The 23,575-nt window shown below is 41.5% G+C and overlaps 1 protein-coding gene across 1 annotated transcript in view; it reads left to right on the top strand.

Annotated features, from left to right (window-relative positions):
- Positions 1-23,575, top strand: part of SNX30 (sorting nexin family member 30) — a 51,137-nt gene that overhangs the window by 16,149 nt on the left and 11,413 nt on the right. Inside the window, exons 2-7 of the mRNA XM_026103117.2 lie at positions 2,394-2,582; positions 8,367-8,477; positions 12,517-12,675; positions 15,052-15,247; positions 15,900-16,099; positions 21,329-21,415. Coding sequence (XP_025958902.1) covers positions 2,394-2,582; positions 8,367-8,477; positions 12,517-12,675; positions 15,052-15,247; positions 15,900-16,099; positions 21,329-21,415 — 942 coding nt within the window. The remainder of the gene's footprint in view (positions 1-2,393; positions 2,583-8,366; positions 8,478-12,516; positions 12,676-15,051; positions 15,248-15,899; positions 16,100-21,328; positions 21,416-23,575) is intronic.

The raw sequence follows: 23,575 nt of genomic DNA, 5'->3' as shown, positions 1-23,575 counted from the left end.
CTGTCTGTTCCTTCTGTAGACAGGAACAGGTTTGTCTACAGCTACTGCAGTGTCCAAGGGTTTTCTTTGCGCTTAACTATGTTCAGCCAAACTCTCCTGTCTAGTTAAATAGACTGATTTCTACAGGCATCTTCTGTTCCTAATTTTATACTGGCTTCTGCATATGCTGTTTGCGCAACTCTAACAGAACTCTTCCTTATCTCCTGAGTTGTAGTAGCATTGCATCTTCCTCTTGTACAGGCTTCTGTTATGTTGAATCAAAGCCAGATGCTGCTTTTGCAGTTTAGCCTGTCTGCCTCGCATATGAGCTGGCAAGCTTTGTTGTGCTCATCTTGCCCCTTTGTCCTCTTAGAGTATTTGAGCGCCTGTCTTCTGAATCTTGCTCATTTGTGAGTTAAATCTGAAATGCCTCTCATCTGTAGCTAACTACTTCAGAGTGTTAGTTGGAAGAATGCACCTAACCTCTTGGTAGAGAACAGACCAGATGTAGTTGCCTCCTGACCATCTTCAACACTGCACAGGCACACTGATATCTTGGAGTCTGAGGAAGGGACTGGATTTGCCTGTTAGTTCCTGGTAGTCTTTAGGCTTTCATGGTGCTATTTTCCGGAGACCTATGATTATTAAGAAAGCCAGAGCAGTCTATGGTTTGGGAGGACAAACAGGAGTGCAGACTTTTGTAGTTATGCCATCCAACTTTGTGCTTGCCCAGGCTTCCTTAATGCACTTCAGAGACTGTATGACAGTTGTTTAGATCACTGCTTTCCACAAATGCCTGGGTTGAAGGCATTCTCCCTGCTTCATAAGGCAATCTGTGAAGTGAAGAGCTAGCACAGTTCTGCTGGAGTGGAACAGGCAGCAGGCTGTCTGCAAGCTCCCAGGAGTCTCGTGATAGATACTTGACAAAGGGTGAAAGAAACTTGGCCCCTTTCTTAGACATTGTCAGATGCAGACCTCCGTAAGTAGCTTTAACTTCAAGCTCTGGCCTGTAATTCTGAACCTTTGGCTTGAACCACAAAGCAGGACTTCTTTTGAAGATGGGGACTACTTTTGTCTAACTGCAATGTAAACCACAGTTGCATGAAGATGGACAAACAGGATCTTACCCAAACAGCGTTGCCTTGCTAAAATGACATGTTTCATTTAACTACTTAAAAAGGCTACATGAAGCTGGGTCTGAGTAGTAGTTCTAGAACTGAAACATGCTCGTTATTGTGCTCTTTAACTACAGGGAAGTTTCTCTAAGTCCGCAAGCTGAGGAATCTTCACCCTTTCATGGGAAACATTCTGAAGATAATCTCTTCTTCTGCCACTGGTAGAAAAACAAACAGCTAAAAAGCCCACTTCATTCTGAAAGGAAGAGCTTGGATCTCTGGCACTGTCTAATACTTGTGTCAGATGTTCCTATGTGTTATACAACTTGTCATAATGCTCTCAGCTAGCTCTGCTGCAAAGAACACACTAGAGAATACATGCAGAATTGCAGAGATACTTATGTAAAGTGAAGTAGCCACTAGCTATAAGGAGTAGTTTATTTCAAAGTACAGGATTTGGAGATGTGGAAATGTACCAGGTTTGATGCAAGATTTTTAGCTCTTGGGTCAGTTCAAGGGATTAGACTTTCCGAACACTTCAGTTGTGTGCCTCTTAAAAGGGCCATTTGCTAGGTCTTCTAGCCCTTGCCTTCCCTATCTGCTGGGTGATACTCTTGGAGCTGGGGGAGGAGGGCAGAGGAGACTGCTCTGAAGAAAGCACAGAAGTTTCATTTGTTCCTGAAACTCCAAAAGGGTTGAATGTGCACAGACACTGGTATTGGGACACAGGGTCTGTAACTGTCCTGTAGTAAAGTGATGGCAGTTCTCAGACTGTTATCAACACCTCAGAAATTAGTGGACTGGGTGGGAAGTCTCTAATACAAGTTTCTGTCTCTAGAAGTCTTCAGAGGGGAAGGCTGACAGCATTTCAGTCAGCTGAACTGCCACTTTGCCCGAAGTCTGTCTTATAACTAGGCCTCTTAGTATGCCTAGCTGTTTTTGTTTTCTGAGCCTAAGCTGGTTCAGTCTCATCAAGAACTATTGCTTCAGCAAGACTTCTGCTTTTTCATACAGAGAAACTGTGTGTACACTGTTAGACTGTACGCTCTTGTGGCTCTCCGCCTGCAAGTGATGGTGGTAATATGCTTTGTCTTCATTTTAGGAAAAAGTAGAATAATTTAATGTTCAAACCCCAGAAGTTTTCCCTGGACTTGCTCAGAAAAAAGGGTGATTCTTGCAGCTGCTAAAAGAAAAAGCCTTTGTAATATGCCAGTTTAGCTTGTTGGTGGCATCTTTCAGAATACGGTACTTTATAGTAAATCTGTCCATTTGTTAAAATTTCTTTCCTTTCCAATACAGGACCTCAGCCTGCCCAATGGCACACCTGTTGACACTTCTAGCCCAGCCTCCTCTTCATCTCTTCTCAACAGACTGCAGCTGGATGATGATTTGGATGGGGAAACGAGAGACCTCTTTGTTACTGTTGATGATCCCAAAAAACATGTGTGCACAATGGAGACGTACATCACATACAGGGTTACAACAAAGGTACAAAGCAATGTTCTACTTTCCTAGTGCTTTTTTCTTTGGAAAAAAAACTTAGGGCATGTTCTGGACTTCTATGCCTTCCCTGTTTTCCTTTGTCTCAAGGACAAGACCTTAGTGTCTTTTAGTACCTTGTTAATGTGTTGAAGGTGTGACTTCTCTAAGCAGAACTGTTTGGAACAACTTTGGTATATGAAATCATGCTGTATTTTATTGTGTCAGCTTTTTGATTCTGAGAGAACTGTTTGTAAATGTTGCAAAACCAGTTCCTTTCATTAAATGATTTTTCATACAAAAAGTAATCTGACACCTGTTTAGTTTGAGTTATCTTTCCTGAAGGGGAATGTACCTTGCTGTTGTCTGTCTCCGTTCTGTTGCTTCAGTGTTAATTGTCTCACACTTTGTGGCTGTCCTTTGCTGAAACTCTTAAAGCTTTCACAACACTTCCTGTAGCAGCCTCGTATCAAAATCGGTCTTGATCCTTGACTGTAAACTAGCCTTCAAATGGTTGTTGGTATGGAAGGCTACATAGCTGCTGTTTAAAACTAAATAAAAGTAGCTTAAGAATGCTGCTGCCTACCAAAAGAGGTATGCTAGAATTCTTTCAGCATGTGTTGTGGTTCAATCATTAATGCAATCTAATTGTGTTAATGGGAGAAGTGATCTGGAAAGTCCACTGCACTCACAACTGGAACTTAATTTCTGCTAACTAGCTGTTCTCATTAGCATCAGTTCCTAGTCGATGCTGACATCTGGTTTGGGGGCTTGTAGTTACCCAAGGCAAATACTGTTCAGTAGCTTTACTAAGAATATACTTGATCCACTTGTCCAAAAAGATTTATGCTGCTCCGGCCTACTTAGAAGGTGCTATATCCTGGTTGAGAGTATTTTTCTTTGAACTAAGGAAGCCTCTCTAGGTCACAGATGAATTATTTTCCTGAGGTCTACTAAAACAGGAGGAGAATGCGATTCCTTGAAAACAGCAGCTACCTCTTATAGCACTCTTAACATAGGCTTGTCATTGTTTGTGGCTCTAAGTATCTTAGTCTTGCAAGAAATACTGTATCTTTACTACTAGAAAATGCTGAGAAGTATTGTAGGAAACTTTCTGCTTAGGCCAACTTAGCCTTAAGCTTTTATTCAGAATCAGAAAGTGATCAGAAGGAACAGGGAGTGCAAAATGTGAGATGCAACTTTCCACAGACTAAAGTTCAAAGTAGCTATAGTTGTTTCTACCTTAGACTGAGATCTGATTATCCTGTCAAGACAAGGTATCCGCACACAGTGACACCACAGTTGTGTTGCTCTGCAATGCTGTGTTCATGCAAGGGTTCCCATTGCCCCTTGAAGCAGAACTGTGGAATGTGAGTAAGGTACTTCAACATTATTGGGCAACCCTTAAAAGTTTTTCTGCTTTAAGTATCTCCCTATCTTCTTTTTTATGCTTGGTTTTGTTTTGCATCACATTACAGCACACACTTGCCATATCATAGCATTACAATAAAACTATGAAACAGTGCCTAATTAAGTAATTCTTAACCACCATGAGAACCTAACCTCTTGTATTCCTTACTGTTGTAAACTTCTAGCTAATCTCTAGTGTCAACCCGTCTAGTATTATCTGCTGTTGTTCAAAAAAGACTATTTAAAGACTAACAGTACTAACAGTTTGACACATTCATGCCATACGAATGAGCTTTCTTGCTACTCAGCCTGCAAGCTAATTGTCTGGTCAGCCGTTGTAGCTGAAAGCAGTAATTAAACATGGCAAAAGCTACATAAGACTAAACCCTAGACATTGATCAGGATAGGTGTTCATGTATGCACCTCCAGGTTGTAGGTTGCTAAATTCTATAGCACAGGTTGTAGGTCGCTAAGTTCTATAGCAAACCTTCCTCCTGTCATCTCTGTAAGGCCATGCCTTCCCTCCTCCTCGAAACCTTGCACGAGAGGGGTTTGGGCTTTACTAAGGGGCAGAAAACCCTAATATCTGAACTCCAGAGGGTCTCGGTAGCTCTGGATGGAGAAGCAGGGATGGCTGCTTTTCTATCTCCTTCCTCTGCTAAAGACTGTTACTAGGACACCATGGGTTTGGATGAACTTAGGTCCTGGAGTGACTTATGCTGAAGTGGCCCTGGTGTTTTTGACAGTAGCTTGATGCTTTTCAGGTAAACTGATGTGCACATTAGAAGAATCTTATGTAGTCCTTTTTTAATCAAGCCTACCTGTATGTTATGTAGACCTTCCTCCTGAAGGAAAGAAAAGTATTTTTCAATTAGCTTTTTTGTACTTTTTAGGAAGGCAAGGCTTTTTGTGCCTTCTTCCATGGGAGTCTGAACAGCTGTGTGCCATTCCTCAGTATGCTGTTGCACTGCAGGTTTGAGTGGAGATGCCTTCAAAACTGCTGAAGAAGAGGTCTTGCTTTCTTCTGTCCTTCCCCCCTGCCTCCACTCCCAGGCACAAATGCATTGTGTAAATTACCCAGTTACATGTTACAACTTCATTGCTAGAAAGAGGTGGGAAGGCAGGTTTTGATGCCTAGGACTACATGCAAGTGCTAGGATTTTTTTTTTTTTTTTTTTAGTACAGGCAGACTTAAACTAGTTGAGACAAAAAATGATTTACTGGTAAGAACATCTGTCTCCTTCCCTCTCTCCCCCATCTTACTTTTTTTTTTTTTTTTTTTTTTTGTCAAAGAGCTTGCTCCACATTTAAATAGTAATACAGGTTTGCGGGGGGAGCCCACAAGCAGGCCTAGTGAGCAAGAGAGCAGAACTAGGAGGAGGAAATTCTTTCACATAGTCGTTGCAGGCCAGCTTTAGGTTTGTCTGCTAGCTATTTGCTGAAAGACAGGAATGTCACACAAGACCAAGTCATGAAGGTGTTTGCCTTAACATTGCCTGAAGTCAAAATTATTCCAACAATACAGGGAAAAGTGTCTGTAGCCTTGCATGCTTTCCAGCGACTAAAATTGAGCCAGGAATTTTGCAGTGCTGACCTAACAGACCTATGCTAATATCTTCAGTGAATCACTAGAAATACCTTATTATTTTCAGAAGGTTAAGATTTACTACATAAACTTCTTTGTTTTCTTAGGGAGAAGCATGTGTCCTTGAAAGATGACGTTTATGAGTGCTAGTAAGAAAGCAAGAGGGATCCAACTTAGTCAAGAAAGCACAATTTGCTTGCCGTCCCTGGACTGTGACAAGGCTCTCTTCCCTCTGTGTGCAGTCTGGAAAAAATCAACTAATCAAGTTAGCATTAAATGTACTAAGCTGAGGAATGGTTTGATCAGGGTTCCAAATTCTTTCAGCGTTAGTGAGATGTAATGTAGCTCTGAAGAGTGCTTAAGTTATCCAAATAGTCTGTGGAAAGCTTCTTTGCTACCTGGAGTTGACAGCTCATACTGCAAACACTGAAATGCTGATGACTATAATGTACTTTCATGTTGGCCTCTTTGAGGACCAAAGCCTGATATATGGAAAGCTTAAACTTGCTTGTGATGCAAAAGCAGCAGGGACAGCTTTCTAAAGCCAAATGAGAACTAAGAAAGCTTGTGCACCAGAACTTACCCTATTTGAACCCTGCCTCCCCACTTCTGAACTAAACAGTGTTCATGTTAGTTTCCTTAGTGGTTGGCATAACACTGGTTAGTAACACTAGTTTCTCAAAGCTAATAGCTCTGGGACGTTCCATCTTCTTCCACGTGATGAGACATTGTAGTATATGTAGATCCAGATTTACTCTCATGTACTCACTATATGATTTCTTTTTTTTCTTTTCTTCTTTTCTTTTCTTTTTCAGACATCTTTGCCCAGTGACAGCCAGTTCACAAAAGCTCTCCCTGCTACTGAACTGCTACAAGTTCTTTTTCTTTGTTTTTTGTTTAACTTCAGGTTTCCTTCTGCAAGGCTGAAGTACACCTTCCGTATTAACAGAACAGAGCAGCCAGGACCACTGACTGATTTAGATTGTCTACATCTATATGAATTGTCTTGTTCTTCTTAGAGTAATGCTATGAAGTCTCTTACATAAAGCAAATGAAAATGATCTGTGTGAAGTCTTAGTAATTTCGCTAGTGCTGTGGCACTCCGCCATGTTAAACAAGCTGGTGCCACTCTGAGGTGTGGTTGGCTAAATCGCAAACCCGCAGTGGGTATTTGTATTGGTGGTTCATAATCTGCAAACGTAACGCATGCTCACCAATGGAGCATTTATGTTAATCTGTTGACTTAAGTTATCATAGTTACCAGGTCAGAAGAGTGAGGAGGTGAGCTTGACTTCTTTCCTTCTGTCTCTGCCTTCCTTTTCCAGAAACCAAACTATTGCATAGGTTATATCATATTGTCATGCTGTTTATAATATAATATAGGTACTTTTCTGTAGATAGCATATTAAGGCTGCTGGTTTCCCTCTAAAAGGAGACTGCTGGCATAGAGCATGCACAGATCCTCACTGGGCATGGGTGAGAGTAACATGGGGTAACTGAAGAGCTGAAGCTGTCCAGATAAAAAACTGAAGAGGCAGGAAGCATTTTAAGGCTATTGCTTAGCTCTCTTCAAATAGTGCTGTGTGTAGCAGTTGCCATCAGTCTGAAAGTAAATAGAAAACCTCTTCTGGAATTTAGCAGGGGGTATAGATGCTAAGAGAAACAAAGAAACCTCATTCTGGGTTTGATGGCAGTCCAATGCTGGGAGAGCTGATGCATTCCCCAGAGTGGAATACTTTAGCTGTAAACATCTAGTCTTTTGGCATGGCAGCATCATTTTCACTGCAAAATGGTCCTGGTGATGCTGCAGGTAACTAGGTGTAGCACTCTAAGCTTCTCCCTGAGCTTTACCTCCCAGTGAGGCATAATTATGAGGGAAGTCTACATTTCGATTAGGGGTATCACAGTGTCTGAGGCTTTAAGAGAGTCCCCTAACTGGTGCTTCATTAGCACTTCTAGCCAGTTGCAATACATACTGTGTAAGCAGTCCTATGCAGTTAACTTTCAAAGCTGCAAATTGTTCAAGGACCTGACCAGGGGTTTCCCAACAGTTTCTCTGTGTGTCTACCTTCTATCTTAAACTTGTAATGACAGTTTTGAGTCCTTGCCCTAACTTCCTTCAAGGTTTAACTTAATGTATGCCAATTTTCAGATACCAGTACACAGACTTAATGTAAACTGACTGGTTTCTTCCTCTCAAAAATCAGTAAACATAGTCTTTTGGCAAACATAAGCCATTGCTGGGTCCTAATCTTTTGGCCTTGTAGAAGTGTAATAAACCTGTGGTTTTTGGAATACAGCACAGTGGTGAAACATTCTTCCTCCACAGTTAATCTACCGCATGAATAAACAAGTCATGAAACATCTCTGCTTTTAATTCTTGATCGCTAAAATAAGCTTATCCTTGGAATGAAGATTCTGTACAGCTTCATCCCCTCAACAGCGTAGCTGTAAAGAGTTTAATGTGGTTTGCACTATTCTTTTTTTCTTCTGCCCTCTCTTGGAAAGTTTATTTGAGCAGAACATGTAGTAAAGTACCCTTGAACCTTAAGAACACATCAGCTCTAAACAGTTATTTTTCTTATTGCTGACTTTCCCGTTGCTTGAAAGGCCGAAGGATCTGTCTCCAATACTGGCTGCAAACTTCAGTATGAGGATGGAGTCCCAGTGCAAGGTTGTCTGGCCTCAACATTGCTGATGATGGCTGTGCTGCATTCAGCACTAAACCTAGAAGTGGAAAGTTTTGGTGTATTGTTACTCTTGGGGGACCCTAAACATATCCTGTTCTTGTTTTCCAGACCACGCGAGCAGAATTTGATTTGCCAGAGTATTCTGTCCGCCGACGGTACCAAGACTTTGACTGGCTGAGGAACAAGTTGGAGGAGTCTCAGCCAACACATCTCATTCCCGTAGGTAGTAAGCAAGGATCTGCTGTTATGAACAATTGTGTATCTGTCTTCAAAGGGTGCCGTTTTGGTGATACGGCTCTTTATTTTTAAATACAGCATTCCATTCAGTGCTGGCAGACTGGGAAGAGCTGCCTGTTCTTGACTGATTTTGAAGTTTAGACTTTTACTGGGTGGCCCATCTGAGAGGTGAGCCTTGGCAACCTCTCATATGAAAATGCTGCAAGTGACTACATTTATCCTAGCACAGACAGAACATGCTTGACCTGCTTGCCCAATTCTTGCATTTAGATTTCTGACTACGAGGCTTGTGGAAAGCTACAAAGGTACTGCAAGTCTTAGTCTTAGTATTCAAGGCTGCCTTTTGGGTTGGTCTTAACACGAATGGTTTTAAATCAAGTAGTTTAACAGTTAAGAGCACAGATTGTTGCAACAGTTAACAGTCTCTGGCTTGGCAGCTACTGTACCTGTTTTCAGTAGGCAGAGGTTTAGCTAGTAAGACTAGATAAACTACTCTGCCCCTTTTGTCTCTGAGGCTGGGAGCCTGACAACCTTGTGTGATATGAAGAGATCGATATTGATCTTCAGCAGTTTATTTTTTTTCATTCTGTAGATATGAAGGGTAGGAAGCCTGTGAGAATTGCCATTTAGCTTTTCTGAATAAGGAGATGCAAAAAGGCCTGAAGGAGGTGAGTTGCAGGGAAATCAAGCAGCATTGCTAGAATACCTTAACTTGCCTATTTGGGATGACAGGGAGTCTTTCCTCCCTCCTTCCCTCAGCAAGGGCTAGGCCATGTGAGAAGTATTCATTTAGATTGCTCTAGGGTAGAGAGACACTTAAGTCCTTAACTTCTCTGGAACTTGCATCCAAGTGTTTTCCCCAAGTAGCTCAGTCTCAAAGATAAATACTTCACAAAATCATGTGACATCACTACTTGGCAACAAAAATGTTTAATGGGAGGTGGGGAAGAGAGGAGAAAGGGTGAACTTGCTGGAATAATGTAGAGGCATGAGGTTCATCTGTTAACTTCTTCTGAAAGTCAGATAAAAGGAAAGCTGCCTATCATCTGGTGTCTTGGGAGCTTGCCAAGCAGTTGCCAAGTGTTCATTACCTGTTATCTGGTGTACTGTAGAGGCTCTTGCACAGACTTCATGATTTAATGGCTTTAGAGCCTCCTGCTGTTCTTAATGAATCATCTTTTTTTCTTGCGATGCAGTGTAGCTGTATAAACCTTGTCAGTCTTCAGTCTTCCTCCTTCCATTCCTCCCTGTTTTCTCAATAACTTGGATAGTTCCAGCTAATCTACAGATTTCAGCTGACTGCCACTCCTGCCTGAAGGCTGCATGGAGTCAACTAATAGTGTAGTGGTGTATGGTGATTCACAGCCAGGGAGTCACACTACTTCGTAATGACCTGGAAGGCCCTGCTGCAAGACAAGGAACCTGCTGCAGATCAAGGCAGTCTCAAGTGCCCCTCTTCTAGGAAATATGAAAGCATAGTGTCATGCTGACCCCCAAAAGTGCAGCTGAAATGTACAAAGAGAGCTGTAGTTCTGAGTCTGTCTGGGCACAAATGCTATGTGACAGCATTTACTGAATTGCCTAATAATCTCCTCCATACAACATTATAGCGATGGAGCCTGCTGAATGCTTAACATATTTATTACTGAAAAGTAGGTGAGGAACAGATGATAATGGCAATTTCAGATGCAGTGTGACTTCAGGGTATTCTGGCAAGGTGTTTCAAGCCTGCATAAGAGTATCTGTATATGTAATTGCAGATACTGTAGTGCCTAGAGGCCTTCTGTCAAAGAAAATGCCTAAAGGGGGATTGTTCTCTTTGTCTTGATACAGTGACTGCCTGAAATCTTCCTGTAAAGAAGCTCTTTTCAGTACAGACAGAGAGCTGTGATAGCCTCAACTGAGACAGCTGTCCAAGCTAAGCTGAATGCGGGTCCCTCTTAATCTCTTTGGTTACTGAATTTTTAACTGTCTGAGACTTCTCTTACTGCTGTTTGAAAGAACAGATTATAAATTCAGTCAGTGGTAGATCTGTCATCTAGACTAGAAAGATAAGCCTTGCTTGGCCAAGGAGCTTGTCTTTGAATGGTGATGCTTAATTAAAGCCATTTGTGACTGCAGTGAACACTACTGTTCCCATATCACGGCAGGGAAAAGTAGGCTCTTAAGCTGGAAGACCATAAAGTAGAGAGGTAGCATGCAATAAAAGTGGGCTATCAGTTGCTAGCTGTATATATTGATTTCTTGGGACAGATCACAAAGGCCTCTTGAAATAAAGGGTTATAGTTCCTTCTTGTTAAAAGCACTTACTTTGTTTTCTTGCTTCATACATCTTTTTCTTCTTACCTGATTCTAAAAGATGACCAAAACACAGCTGTCATCTGCAGCTACTGTGATTTTCAGGTAGTTCTGTGGCCTACAGATCTGCTGAAATAAGTTGGAGTTGTGCTGAAAGTAGAACTTAGTTCTTATATGTAGCATGTACCTACACCTCTAGCTCTGCTTGTTACATATCTCTGTAGTGGAACAAATGACCTTTGCTTTATAAAACTGTATTTTGGAGTCCATTTAACATAAAAGGCTTAATTCTAGGCTTTTAGAGGGAGAATTAGTAACTCTTCTGTATTGTCTTTAAAGAAGGTGCACATTGAAGTATAGACATTGGTATTTAAGATGAGAATAAGAAGCACATAAGAAAAGCAAGCTGGGTCATTAACAGTATCTAAAACAACAAAAGCCTTCTGGCTATGCATCAGGAAAGTCTTTTAGGGGTCTTTCACGCACTCTTGTTTCTGATTTGCTAGGTTTTGCCAAAGGCTAATTGTGATGTTGGCAGGACTGTTTTGTAAGTGCCTTGAAACAGTTTGAGGTGCTGATATGCCAGGAGCACCATTAACTCTTGCAAAAGACCACTCTTTTTGTAAGAGAAGCCTGTCTGGATGCCATCAGCTAAAACAGTGTTAAATGTCAGAAGCCTCTGTAGTGGAGATATACTTTTCTGTAGGTCTGAAAAATGCCCAGACTACAGTGATCGATACCAAGCTGGCACACCAAGCAATGCCAGCTGGATTGTGTTTGGCTGAATGGGATTCTTTTAAATCAATCTCCCAGCTTGTCCTTTTTCTCCTCTGTATGGTGCTGAGGTTCCTAGAGTTCCAGTTAAAGCTTACAAAGCACTGGGAAACAAGTCTGTTTCTCCCTAAAGTCTACTACACTAAGGATTCTTCTGAAGAAGTCTAATTAGTATGTGACTTATACTGGTTTAAATAGAAGCAGATCTGAATGTCACGTTTTGTTGCAGTTCAGTTATGCTGGCTTTTTTAATTGTTTTGGAGGTGCTGTCTCCATGAACATCTCGAATCAGCTTGGTTGTCTTTGGGGAAGGGTCATGTGTACATAAGACTTCTTGAAGGACATCATTGACTCCTGAATTAAGTGAAGATAGCTGTCATAACTTGCCGAGACAGATAATCTTACTCTTGGGATAGTAAGGCTTCAAGAGTAAAACATAAAGCATAATTTTAAAACTGATAATAGTCCTAATGTGCATGCTCTCCAGAGAGAACAAAGCCAGATCTACTGGTAGAGCTGAGAAAAATGGGTAAAGTCATTAGTTTTTCCAGGTTTCCCTGGGTAGAGCAGCTTTACTTGAATGTCAGGTGAAGATGTATGTGCATTACTGTAGTGAACAGTGGCTATCTCTGCTAATGACATCTTCTGAGCTGCAGCTTAGACACAGGAAGCAGTTACTCTGGAAATGCTTAGTGTAAGTAATGGCTGGGCTTTGCTTCTGTGGCTCTCGGCTGAAGCCAATCAGTGAAATGGCTAGGATTAGCCTAGACATATTAAGGAGTAATTTGGAACAGGGCTTGCCTCCTCTTTGATGGATAATTCCTGTTAGCAAACATAGCAGTGCAGTCACCATCAAGATGGGAGCTTAATTCCCTAGTTTGTTTCCAAGTAGCAGAAGCAATTGTCTGCTCTACTGAACCTTGTACATTTTGCTTGTCTTCTCTCACAGCCTCTTCCTGAGAAGTTTGTGGTGAAGGGTGTTGTTGATCGCTTTTCTGAAGAATTTGTGGAGACAAGGAGGAAAGCATTAGACAAGTTCCTGAAAAGAATCACTGATCATCCAGTGCTTTCTTTTAACGAGCACTTCAATGTGTTTCTCACGGCCAAGGTAAGCCAGGAACTTCCAAACCCAATCACTGACAGGGACTGTAGAAAAACAGGCACCTTTGCAGTCTTACTTGAAATGAAGTTAAAACTGCATTAATAAAACTGCATGTGCTGGTCAGAATTTCCCCCTAATATGGCAAAAAGGTGTTAGGGGACCCTGCATGTTGCCCATGTGTGATGTAACCATATGGGTTCCCATCCCTTAGAGGGTTGGTCTGCATGTTTATGAGTTCAGTTCCCCAGAACTGCTTAATTTGAATCCCTGTCTCTGGAATATGTTCCTCTGGTGCAAGAGGGGCGGAGAATGTAGCAAATTGTAGACTGTATTAAGGAAAAAAAAGAAAAAAAAGCCCCCCCCCCCCCCCCGCCTTGGAGGAGAATGAAAGGGAGGTGAGGAGCGGGGAGATGTCTCTTTTGTGCAAAACTAAGGGTAAAGACTTTATTCTCATTTGTTCTTGGCCAACCTCATGCTCATCTGTTGCATAAAGTATCCATGAACTATGCAACTTTTCTTGGCCATCATTCAAATTGCATTTTAAATAACACCAGGAGGGCCTGCAGTCAGGATTGGGTTTGACCTGATAAATGAGGAGAGCTGTAAAAGCACTTCTCTCCAACATCACGTTACACTAGCTCACTCAAATGTAACACTTATTTTGATGGGCTGACTTCAGACTAGTGCTCTGCTCTTGCTGATATGGTGAGATTCAATCTCTGATTCTCCCCCTCCCCTCAATGGTGAACTTAACTGCTGAAGCAAGCCCAAAATGCAAAAGTTGATTAGTGCCCTGTGTAGTTCAGCATAGAAAGCGTTGTTCTGCTTTTTATCTGTCAAAGTATGATGCAACTTTTTTAGCTTTTTACATGTTTCCTCCCCTTCCCCCTCTGCCCCCCCCCCCCCCCAAATGAGTGGTAGCGGCTTTATCCTTAGCTCTGAGTGGTTTTGCCTTGAGTATAGTGTTTCTAATGAGAGGCTGGGTGGGGGGTGGTAGTGCGAGAAAAGCAGATGTGTTCTGCTGGCTATTTCTAGTGCTTGGACCTGCTTTACTGCAGCAATTAGATACTACTCTGTTGTACTAGAATTTTGAGAGTGACTTACTGTGGGAAATCATGAGACACTCTCCTGGCTGAATAGGGAAACCAAAGTTTCTTTCAGTGCTCCATGTGGACCAGTAAGATGCCAGAGTACTTGAGGAGTGGCTGAGCTAAAGGGTCTTTATACGATGCCTACTCACAGATGACTCGTCCTTCATCTGTTCTAAGCATGAAGGAACAACTGCATTTAAGAACAAAAATCTTTTAAAATGATAGTAGCAGCTAAGTTGTCTGCTTCTCTGAATCAGACTTAACTTTGACTTGCATAGGTACTTGGAAAGAATAGTATACTATGTTTTGAAGATGGCAGTTGTAATTTTATTTAAAGAACACTTAGTTTTAAATCTAGTCTATAATGTCATGTATCAATTCTTGACCTCTACATGTCTATTCAGTTTGAACATCTTCCTGATGAATAAGAAAACCTACTCATTAATTCTAGAGCCTGCTTTGACATGTTGAATAGTGACCTCTGCTGGAAGGAGTAAAATGCAAAATGGATGGCTTTTTAGCTAACTAAAAACCTTGTTTTCTGATATGCTGTCAAGATGAAATCCTCAAAAGGCTGCATGGTTTTATTTCAAGAAAACAACGAACCAAAAAAAAACCTTCTTCACAGAGTTTGAGTGTCTGCCTGTGCAAACACACAAAGCCTTAGCAAGAAAACTTAAGCTTACTCTGCAGGGTACATTAGACCCAGCTTGAATTGCAGTCTGCCTTGCAGAATAGCTGTGCTAGTCTCCCTGTAATGTGCTTTTTCTGTATGCTGTCTTCCCCCATCTTCTATCTGGCCACACAACTGAGGTGAGTAGGTTGCTGGGCACCTAGACATGGCTAAATGCAGTGAGTAGCTGTGTACTAAGCTATCAAAGCTGTATGAATGTGTGCTTCTGGTATTGTGGACTATGACTTGTATGCCATCTCTAGCATAGTGTGAATGAATGGTGTGAACAGACTTGGTGGAAACAAACCTGTGCTAATATGACGACTGCTCTGGTGACAGTACAGGAACAAGGGAAATTGTGGCCACGCACCAAGAGAGGTGCATAGTGCTCATTTATGTCTTTCATGCTATTCTCCTGGATAGAATATTGCTGTCTACAGCTAGTCTTGAAACAGTGCTTAGCTGTGCAGCTTGTGCAAAGTGAGCATGAGTCCAAGGCTAAATATAAGATACAATCTTTTGTCTTTACAACATTTGATCTTGACCGGAGAGTGTTCTTCGCTTATTAATCTTCCAATATGCAAGTAGAATACTTCTAATTTTTTGGTACCTTCCCAGGATCTTAATGCTTACAAAAAGCAAGGAATGGCATTGCTGTCAAAGATGGGGGAGTCTGTCAAATATGTCACAGGAGGCTACAAACTAAGAAGTCGGCCTCTGGAGTTTGCAGCTATTGGAGAGTATCTAGACACGTTCTCTCTGAAGCTTGGTACCATTGACAGAATAGCACAACGGATTATCAAGGAGCAGTTGGGTAAGCACACATGACATTCTGTTTTAATACTTCACACTGAGTGCTCTGCATCTTATTCTGGTTGATGACACAGCTGAGACACCTCGCGTCCATGCATCTGGCCTGTAACCAGCCACATACACTGACAGTAAAATCTAATGCCTCTTGCAGTTTTAAAACGGGTCCAAAGGCTCACACAATGTCTTATCATAGCTCAGCTCTCTAAATATCTTCAAAAATAGCCTTGTCATTATACAGACCTACTTTATTACTGGAAGTGTCATGTCTGGAAGGACTTCAGGAAAACAGTCTAGATTGCAGCTTGAAGAGTCCAGACAGAATTACGAGAATGGGAGGGTAACTTTCAGGGATTTCTCTTCACAAAGCCAACTTTTGCATATGTTTAAAAGATAACTGGGTCTCCTGCACAAATACAAGTGTCTGTACTGGAGGCTTGCAGGATCAGTCAGTGAAGCAGGAGGTAGCTTGGACCAGTCACCTGTGCAGCTGTGGAGCTCTGACTGTTAAGATGCTAATGCAATACAAGACTTAACCCTTAGGAGAGTTAATGTTTGCCAGGCTTGATAGTAGGCCACTGCTCTCTGTAAGTGTTTGCAGAACGTTGTACCGTGCTCTTTCTCTATTCAGCTACTTTTTCCTCTGGCTTTTGCAGAGTATTTGGTGGAACTACGAGAATATGGACCTGTTTATTCAACTTGGGGTGGGCTGGAGGTTGAACTGGCGGAGCCACTGGAAGGGGTGTCTGCCTGCATTGGGAACTGCTGCACAGCTCTTGAAGAACTCAGTGAAGACATGTCGGAAGACTTCCTCCCTGTGCTTAGGGAATATATATTGTACTCAGAATCGATGAAGGTGAGGGGAGCCCTGAGGCAGAAGAAACTGCTGTTGTGTTTGCATGGGGTGATACGTCAGCAAATTCATTTTTCCTAGCTGCAAGAAGGCCTGTTGGTAGGAGAAGAGGGAAATAAGTAATACCTTAAAGCAGGATCATGTTTTCATAGTCAGGTCAAAACTGTATGTTTAGCAGGGTACTACCTGCTTGCTGATCAGGCCAGCTAAGGCCCCTAAAGCTACTGTGCTTATGAAATATTGGTGAGTCACTCATTTAATGGAGTGGCAGGTGGTATTCTATAGGAGATACTGTATGGCTACCTAGCACTCTTTGAATTGTTGCAAAATCAGGTGCATCTCAGATCTTGAGTACTGGGTCATGACCTGGCCCTGCAAAAAAACAGTACTAGCAGCTGTGTAAGCTGTCACTTGTATGCAGCAGTGTTGGATAGCTCCTTTTGGAACCATGTGTCCAAATGACAAATACTGCTCCCCCTCCTGCAGCAGGATGTGTCATGCTGAGTTATTAACATGCTGTGCATACTAAGTAACTGTTTAGAGATGTTGCTCTGTGACTATTAGTCTGTTTAAGAACAGGATATCTTATTGCTTATGAAAAAGTAATAAAAGCTACTTTAATACAGTTTTTAATCTCATGAAATCAAGGAGCATTGGTAGCAAATCTCATTGCAGCAGGAAGAGAATAAGTGAGTTAACAGCATTGAAAGCTGAAACAAAGAACCCTAGTTCCGGCTGTAATAGTTTTTCACAGCACATCCATGGTGCAGCATGTAGTAGCAGTCCCTGCATAGAGCACTAGCAAATTCCTACTGAGGAATTTCCTCTTGGAAGAACCATTATAAGGCCATGGTATGCCTCATTTAGAGATATTTAACAGCTTTGCGTGAACATGAAGTCTGAACAAGGTAGACTTTTTTGGTGTTCTTAATTTTAATCCTCTTACATTTCCCCGAACTAAGAATTGAGACACTTGCAGATTTCTCTTCCCAACCTCATGTGGTTAGTTGTATGACTTCTGTCTTCCTTGGGATAAGCAAAGTATTCTTGCACAAGGCTTGACACTAATCCTTCATAGTTACTGTTTGCTTTCATAGTCATGGCATTTGACCCCAGCATAAACCAAATGCATTTCCATTACAGGACTGCTAACACTCAAGCATTGCTGGCACACTCTGAGCTGTGGATAGAAGCCTTGTCCCAAGGTGTTCAGACTTATCCTCATTCTGTAGGAAAAAGGTGTGTGTGTGTTACAAATAAGCAGAGCATGAGGGTAGCAATTAAAGCTTTTACCCCAGAACATTTGTTTTTTGATGCTACATATGTCACAGCCCAGTGAAGATGGCATCTGAAGTGGCAAACTGAATAGTGGGAGGTGCTTTTCCACAGATGTAGAGGGGGGGAAAAGCTTTTTCTTGGAATGAGGCAGTGTCAGATCATAGTAAAGACACTAAATGCAGTCTCCAAGCTTATAGATAGTCTTCTGCTTCTCTGCTGCAGAGTTGTTCTCCCTATGCTAAATGTTCTTTAACTGACTAAAGTACCTCTTTTGCCCAAGAAACTCTTGCCTTCTTGCTTAATTTCTAGGTTACTGAATTGACTTTCTTGTGGCCTAGAGAACTTACCTCTCTCTTCTATATCCTCTGGCTGAACATAATCAATTGTGTTAATGCTGTGGAACTGGTTGGATCTATCACACTTGCAAAGTAGCAGTTAGTAACAAGTAAGGCTTAGTGTCAGGCTTGGGTATCTCATGAGCTTTACCCTGTCTGGGAAATGAGAATAAGAACTGAGCTAGTCAAGACAGACTGTCCCCCTTTCCCATCCCTTCCAAGTGCCAGAGCTGAAATCTGCCAGGTAATACTGAACTGGGTTTCTCTAGGTGAGAGGATGTGAATTTGTTACCACTTTAGCAGTATGCAGGTACTGCATTATCTTCCCAGGCTCCATAAAACTCGTAAGTAACTGAAAATGAGGCTATTCTTCAAGTACAAGAGACTTTCTCCTGAAAGAGCTGTCCTCTTCACTAGCAGTGCAGTCCTGATCATCAGTTGCTGTGAGGTCTACTTGTGAAAATAAAGAATGTTTTGGTGCTTCAGAACAAAGGTGTGGTTTTTTTTTTTTTTTTTTTTTTTTTTTTTTTTTTTTTTTTTTAGGTCCACAGGGCACTTGATAGAAAGTAAGCCTTGGGTACTTAGAGGTCAGTGCAGCCTTTATAGCTTTTTCTATTGCAAGCTGGACCCCAGTCGTAGGTAAGGGAACTTGATTTGCAGAGTAACTCTAGCTAGATGAATACCCCTTGGAGCAAGAAGTGCAAGGTAGTTTTCACCTTTTTAGTGATTGATGTTTCCTTTAGTGTGCTAAAGAGCACTCTTCTACCTGGTGGGGCCAGCACATAGGGAGGAAAAGCCCCATAATTCTAATTGAGATAGATACTAGGTCATTCCAGGGAATTCCTGTCTCTTGGCTCTGACAAGTGAATTTGTTTGAAAGCTCTGCAGAAGTTGGGAGAGGCTAGTACTGTGGGCTTGGGTTAAAATGCATACTGGTTGTGGGTGGGAGAAGCATGTTTTAAAACACAGGCTGTGTGTGGGATATCCAGACCACATGTGAAATCCTAGTGCAGAGGAGGTGCTAATCAGCAAACATGCAGTACAGCATTTTTGTGGCACATCGATGTTCTACTGGAAGGCACATTATGAACTCCGCTCTAAAAAAATTTGTGTTGATACTAAAATGTTGTGTGAATGCCGTACGCTTAACACTACCAGCAAGGCCTATCAAATCATGCAGTCCTCAGCTGTGTGCTTGAGCATTGCTCCTAATGCATCATTTTTAAAGTAACCATGACTTGAATAGTTGACTGTCTCTTTAAAGAAAGAGTGCTGTAAATAATGATCCATTCATGTGGTCTCGCCATAGTAGGAAGCTATGTACAGTGCAAACAGCATAGCATTGCAGCTTGAGAAAGGAGACTGATGGCAGACTCCTGTGGCTCTTTCAAAGATGAAGGCCAAGCTGAAATGTCTCAACTCAATACAAAAGAGAGGAGGACCTGCCTCATAGAAGCAAGGAGGCCCATCTTGCTTTTTCGACTGGGACTAGTGGTTTAGTTCTGTTCCCAACTAACTGAAGTGTGGTATGTAAAAGGAAGCTAAAACTTCCCTCTGCAACTTTTTTTAAACTTCACTGCTCTATAAAATGAGACCTTAACTAGCAGAAATATTGCATGGGTTGTGGTAAGTCTGGGTACAGAGCTTTTCTGAAAAGCTCCTGAAGCATTAATCCTCCTTTCATATGAGACAAATAAAAGGAAAAGCAGTATCTTTTTCACCACTTAAAAGTTGGTCATTGATAGATATCTAAACCTGTGTTCAGAAGCATATAGTTAACGGTCCATAGTACTTGGGGAGAAATAGGACACCTGCCCTTTGAATTTAGTCTACTGATTCCTGTTAATCATTGGCTAATCTGGGTACAGATCTAGCTGACTATACTGACTATGCTCATGAAGACTGAATGCAGTTGCTGGAGGCAGTTGCTTTTCTGAGAAGAAATACCAGTTGACTTGAGTTCAAGAGGCAGTACAAAGTAGAAATACCTGTTTTGTCACTCACACTTTGGTTATATTGGTAACTTCAAACATGTAAGGGCTGTTCCGCATAGTTGCTTAGATTCTGAAACCAGTGAGAATATTGTATTTTCAAGCAGACTTGGCTAATATCTTGCTTACATCCCTTTGGGAACAAAAAAGGGGCTTAAACTATTGAAGATTTATTTTCTTACATAAATAATTGATTTTCTTACATAAACTGTTGCACCTTTTTGGGTGAGTTGCTGTTCTTGTTTATCAAGGACTGAATTTTGTAAGAATATCGAATGCAGTATTTCTTACCACTAATCTAGCAGCAGTAGTCTTTGTTCCAGTGGAATGACTTTTTTAGAGCTGCAGTGGTGATCTTCCCTTGGCTTAAGAGGGAGAAAAGGAACAAAGATGATTAACAGTATACAGACATTAATATTTACTAATTAAGAAACAAATCCTGGCTAGACTGGCTCCTAGAGCTCTGAGATCTGGTTAATTAATCTTTCAAATGGATATTTCTCTAGGCAGCAATTCACATGACTAGTCCTCTTTTATTAGTCTTGCCTGAAACTGTTAAAATGACTATTTACTTCCTGTTGTCCTGGTAAGGTAATTACTTCTGGGGTACAGAAAGGAACAGGAATCCTTGAAGCATGAAGTTGCCAATTTGGCTGCAAGAGGAGTTCTAATTTACAGGTGCCTCAGCAGTGAGTTTTGGCCTACTTCCGTCTAAACGCTTTTAATAATAACTTTCATCAGCAGAGTTAGAAAACATTACTGGTTATTTCCTTTGTAAAGACTGAAGAAACAAGTCACTCAGTATGGGACTAATGTTCACTTTTGCAGACACAGAACTGCTTGTTCTATACCAGTATATTCTTAAAAAGACTTAATTTGTTAGCTATTTCTAAACTGTAAGAAATATGGCTTGTGGATGCAGTACAGGATGAAGGCAGCATCTTTTATTTTGTGTTCTGAGAAGCATCTGTCAGTAAAATGTTTACTACATGAAACTCACTCAGCACAATATTTTCACATGGAGTATGCCTTTCATAAGCCTCCATGTGTGGTGCGTGTTTTTCTCCCCGCTCCCCCCACTGGTCTGAAAAACAAAGCTGACCTTTGTTTTAATAACATGGGAATGTAACTGCTCATTATAAAGGACTTCGTGAATGAAAAAGGTGACATTACTACCTCCTCTGGTGTCTTTTCCTGAGTCAGCCTCTGCTATTACCTGTTTGCTGCTTGAGGATATCAAAAGCTCTGGACTAATCCTTGACAGCCTTTATGGTTTTGTTTATCCTCTTCATGCTACTAACAGGTCAGCTGATGAATTGACTTAGCCAGGTTTATGTTGATGGTTATGTGAGAGCTTGTGTGTTGCATTCCTCTACCTTGTCTGAAGGTTGTGTCCCCCCCCTCCACCCCCATCCCAGTTCTCCAGCTGCAGGAGAAGGCTTTCAGCATTACTGCTCTTTATTTTTAAAAGCTATTTCATAAATCCAGTGAAAAAGGACAAAATACTGAGAGGCAGACTTGTGTGATTGAATTAGCACTTAAACTGTATCACTTTGCAGTTTCTTGTAGAGTGGGGAGGGAAGGAACAAGAGGGTCCATCTCACAGCTGTCTTTTCTCTTGCACTTAGAATGTGTTGAAGAAGAGAGACCAAGTTCAAGCGGAGTATGAAGCAAAACTGGAAGCAGTAGCTTTGAAAAAAGAAGAACGTCCAAAGGTTAGCACTTAAAACTGCTCTACAAAAACACCCTGCACTTCAGCCACTTTCTGAGAAAGTGAAGAAAGCTTGCTTTGTCTGGGTATGATTTCCTTTAGAAAGCTTGCTTTGACTACGTCTGATCTCCTTTTCGCAGGGTCAGTAATTTTTGTCAGAACAAGTGTGTGTTAGTGGCGTGCTGGTGACAAAGGAAGACCTAGGTATGCATGTATTTTGCCTGTATAGCTACATTCTTGCTATTGATCTCTCACCATTCAGAGTAGGCTGGCTGCATCCAGACGGTAGTAGGGAATGATTCCTGTCCTGTATAACATCTGAACGATACCCAGAATTCATTTGGGAGAGCATTTAGTGGCATGGACTGTAACAGTGCTATAACTCTCCCCGACAATTTAGCCATATGTTAGCTGGCTGAATTAAGTTCCTCGGCCCTGGTGCTGCTGAACTATATTGTAAGACACCTACTTTACCCCTTCTGCTGGGGGGTCTTATCAGGTGATGGTGAGAAGATACAGCAGCTGTCACTGGGTGACAGATTTTGGCCATGGTTCATGCAGAAGGAGAGCTGTAAACCAGCGTGCTTGTGCTCCTGCCTGCCTGTGCATGAAGTGAGAGAGCTGTATCTTAAATCATGACTTCGGCCAGTGATGAGAACTTTGCTTGGTTTTTTTTGGCTCCCTTTCCTCTTTCAGTTAACTGAAGGATCACTTTCCAGTATTAGGACTACTCTGTAATGATCTCTTACTGGAAGATTCACATTGTCTTTAATTCAGAAGCTGGGAGGACCACAGAAGGGCTAGCTGGTATTTCCCAGTCTTGTGTTTTTTGTCACAGACTCTACAAATAGCATTATTAAGATGGTTTAAGTGTGTTATGGCACTCTTGGTTTGTTTTTTGTCTGCCCCAATACTGGCTGGTGTGCTATATCCTCTTATTTCCTCAATGTAGTTTTATGTGAGCAGATATTCTAATTTGCCTGTAGGAGGGATGGAACTGAATCTAGTGTATATAGCAAGCCATGTGAAGCTCTTTAGGCATTTGATATTACCAAGATCTTGATGGAGTAGAACTGCTGAAGTGTCCTAATCTCTCGCCTACTAGAAGGCTTTGCATCTAACATCTTACTGGGAGTATTGTGTAAAGCACAACACTTAGATAGCTATTTAAAAACTTGGAATACTTGACTCTCAAGTATCGTAAGCATTTCTTTTGGCAACTTGATTTACCTTTTTTGTAAAGTAAATATCTTCTTGTAACACTTAAGTTGAAAAAAAATAATACAACTTCCTGTGTTCATACAGTGCTAGTTCCTGGTTTTCCAATCCATTTCATCTTGAGTGGATTAATCTTATCTTTAATAGTTGATTGTTTGCCAGAGCTGTAGCTGGCAACGCATTCTGCAGTCAGTGGGTTCTCACTGTTGGCTATGACCTGCTGGCACTAATGCAGTGAATTGCATATGTGTTCCTCTGAGTACACTTAGGTGATTTGCAGGGAATTACATTTAAAAACAAAAAAAACCCCAAAAAACCACTAGGCCATTCTTAAGGTGTTTGTGGTTGTTCCCCCCCCCCCCCCCCCCTCTTTTATCACTAAATGAAGGCCTATCTCTGCTCGCTAATCTCCTCCACTGGAGGGCTTTCTGGGATTCACTGTACACATAATCTGTATTCGCAAACTCAATCAGTGTCATCAAGCAGTTCTCAAATGGAGCTGATCAGCTTAAAACTCAGCAGAGTATAAGTTCAGAAGGCTTATTTGGCTAATGCAAATGTCTGTCAGCAAATACTACTCAGAATACTGAGGTTTCCTTTGAGAGCATGGTATAGGTTCTACTGTGACTTTTTTACTAGTTTAAAAGAAAGGCTACAGTCTGCAGCGATACTGTTTTTAGCAAGTGCAGTGGTGAAGTGCTTCTTGCTCATTTCTGGCACATGCTGGAGCTGTTTTTGCAGTACTCTGACTAGCAGATTTCCTCTTAGCAAGATGATGTTCCCCTTTAATGACCTAATTTAGTCTTTGGCTCTCTGCTTTGATTTGCAGTATGATGTTCTGTGAGAAAAGTAATATGGCATTACAGAACTAGAAGTAGAAGCTGGCCATGATAAAAGAAGGCAGCCTTGTAACCATGTATGTTTTCAAAGACCTGGGAAGGCAGAA

The sequence above is a fragment of the Dromaius novaehollandiae genome, chromosome Z, assembly GCF_036370855.1.
Source record: "Dromaius novaehollandiae isolate bDroNov1 chromosome Z, bDroNov1.hap1, whole genome shotgun sequence".
Lineage (NCBI taxonomy): Eukaryota > Metazoa > Chordata > Aves > Casuariiformes > Dromaiidae > Dromaius > Dromaius novaehollandiae.
This window is presented reverse-complemented; position numbering and strand designations above follow the sequence as displayed.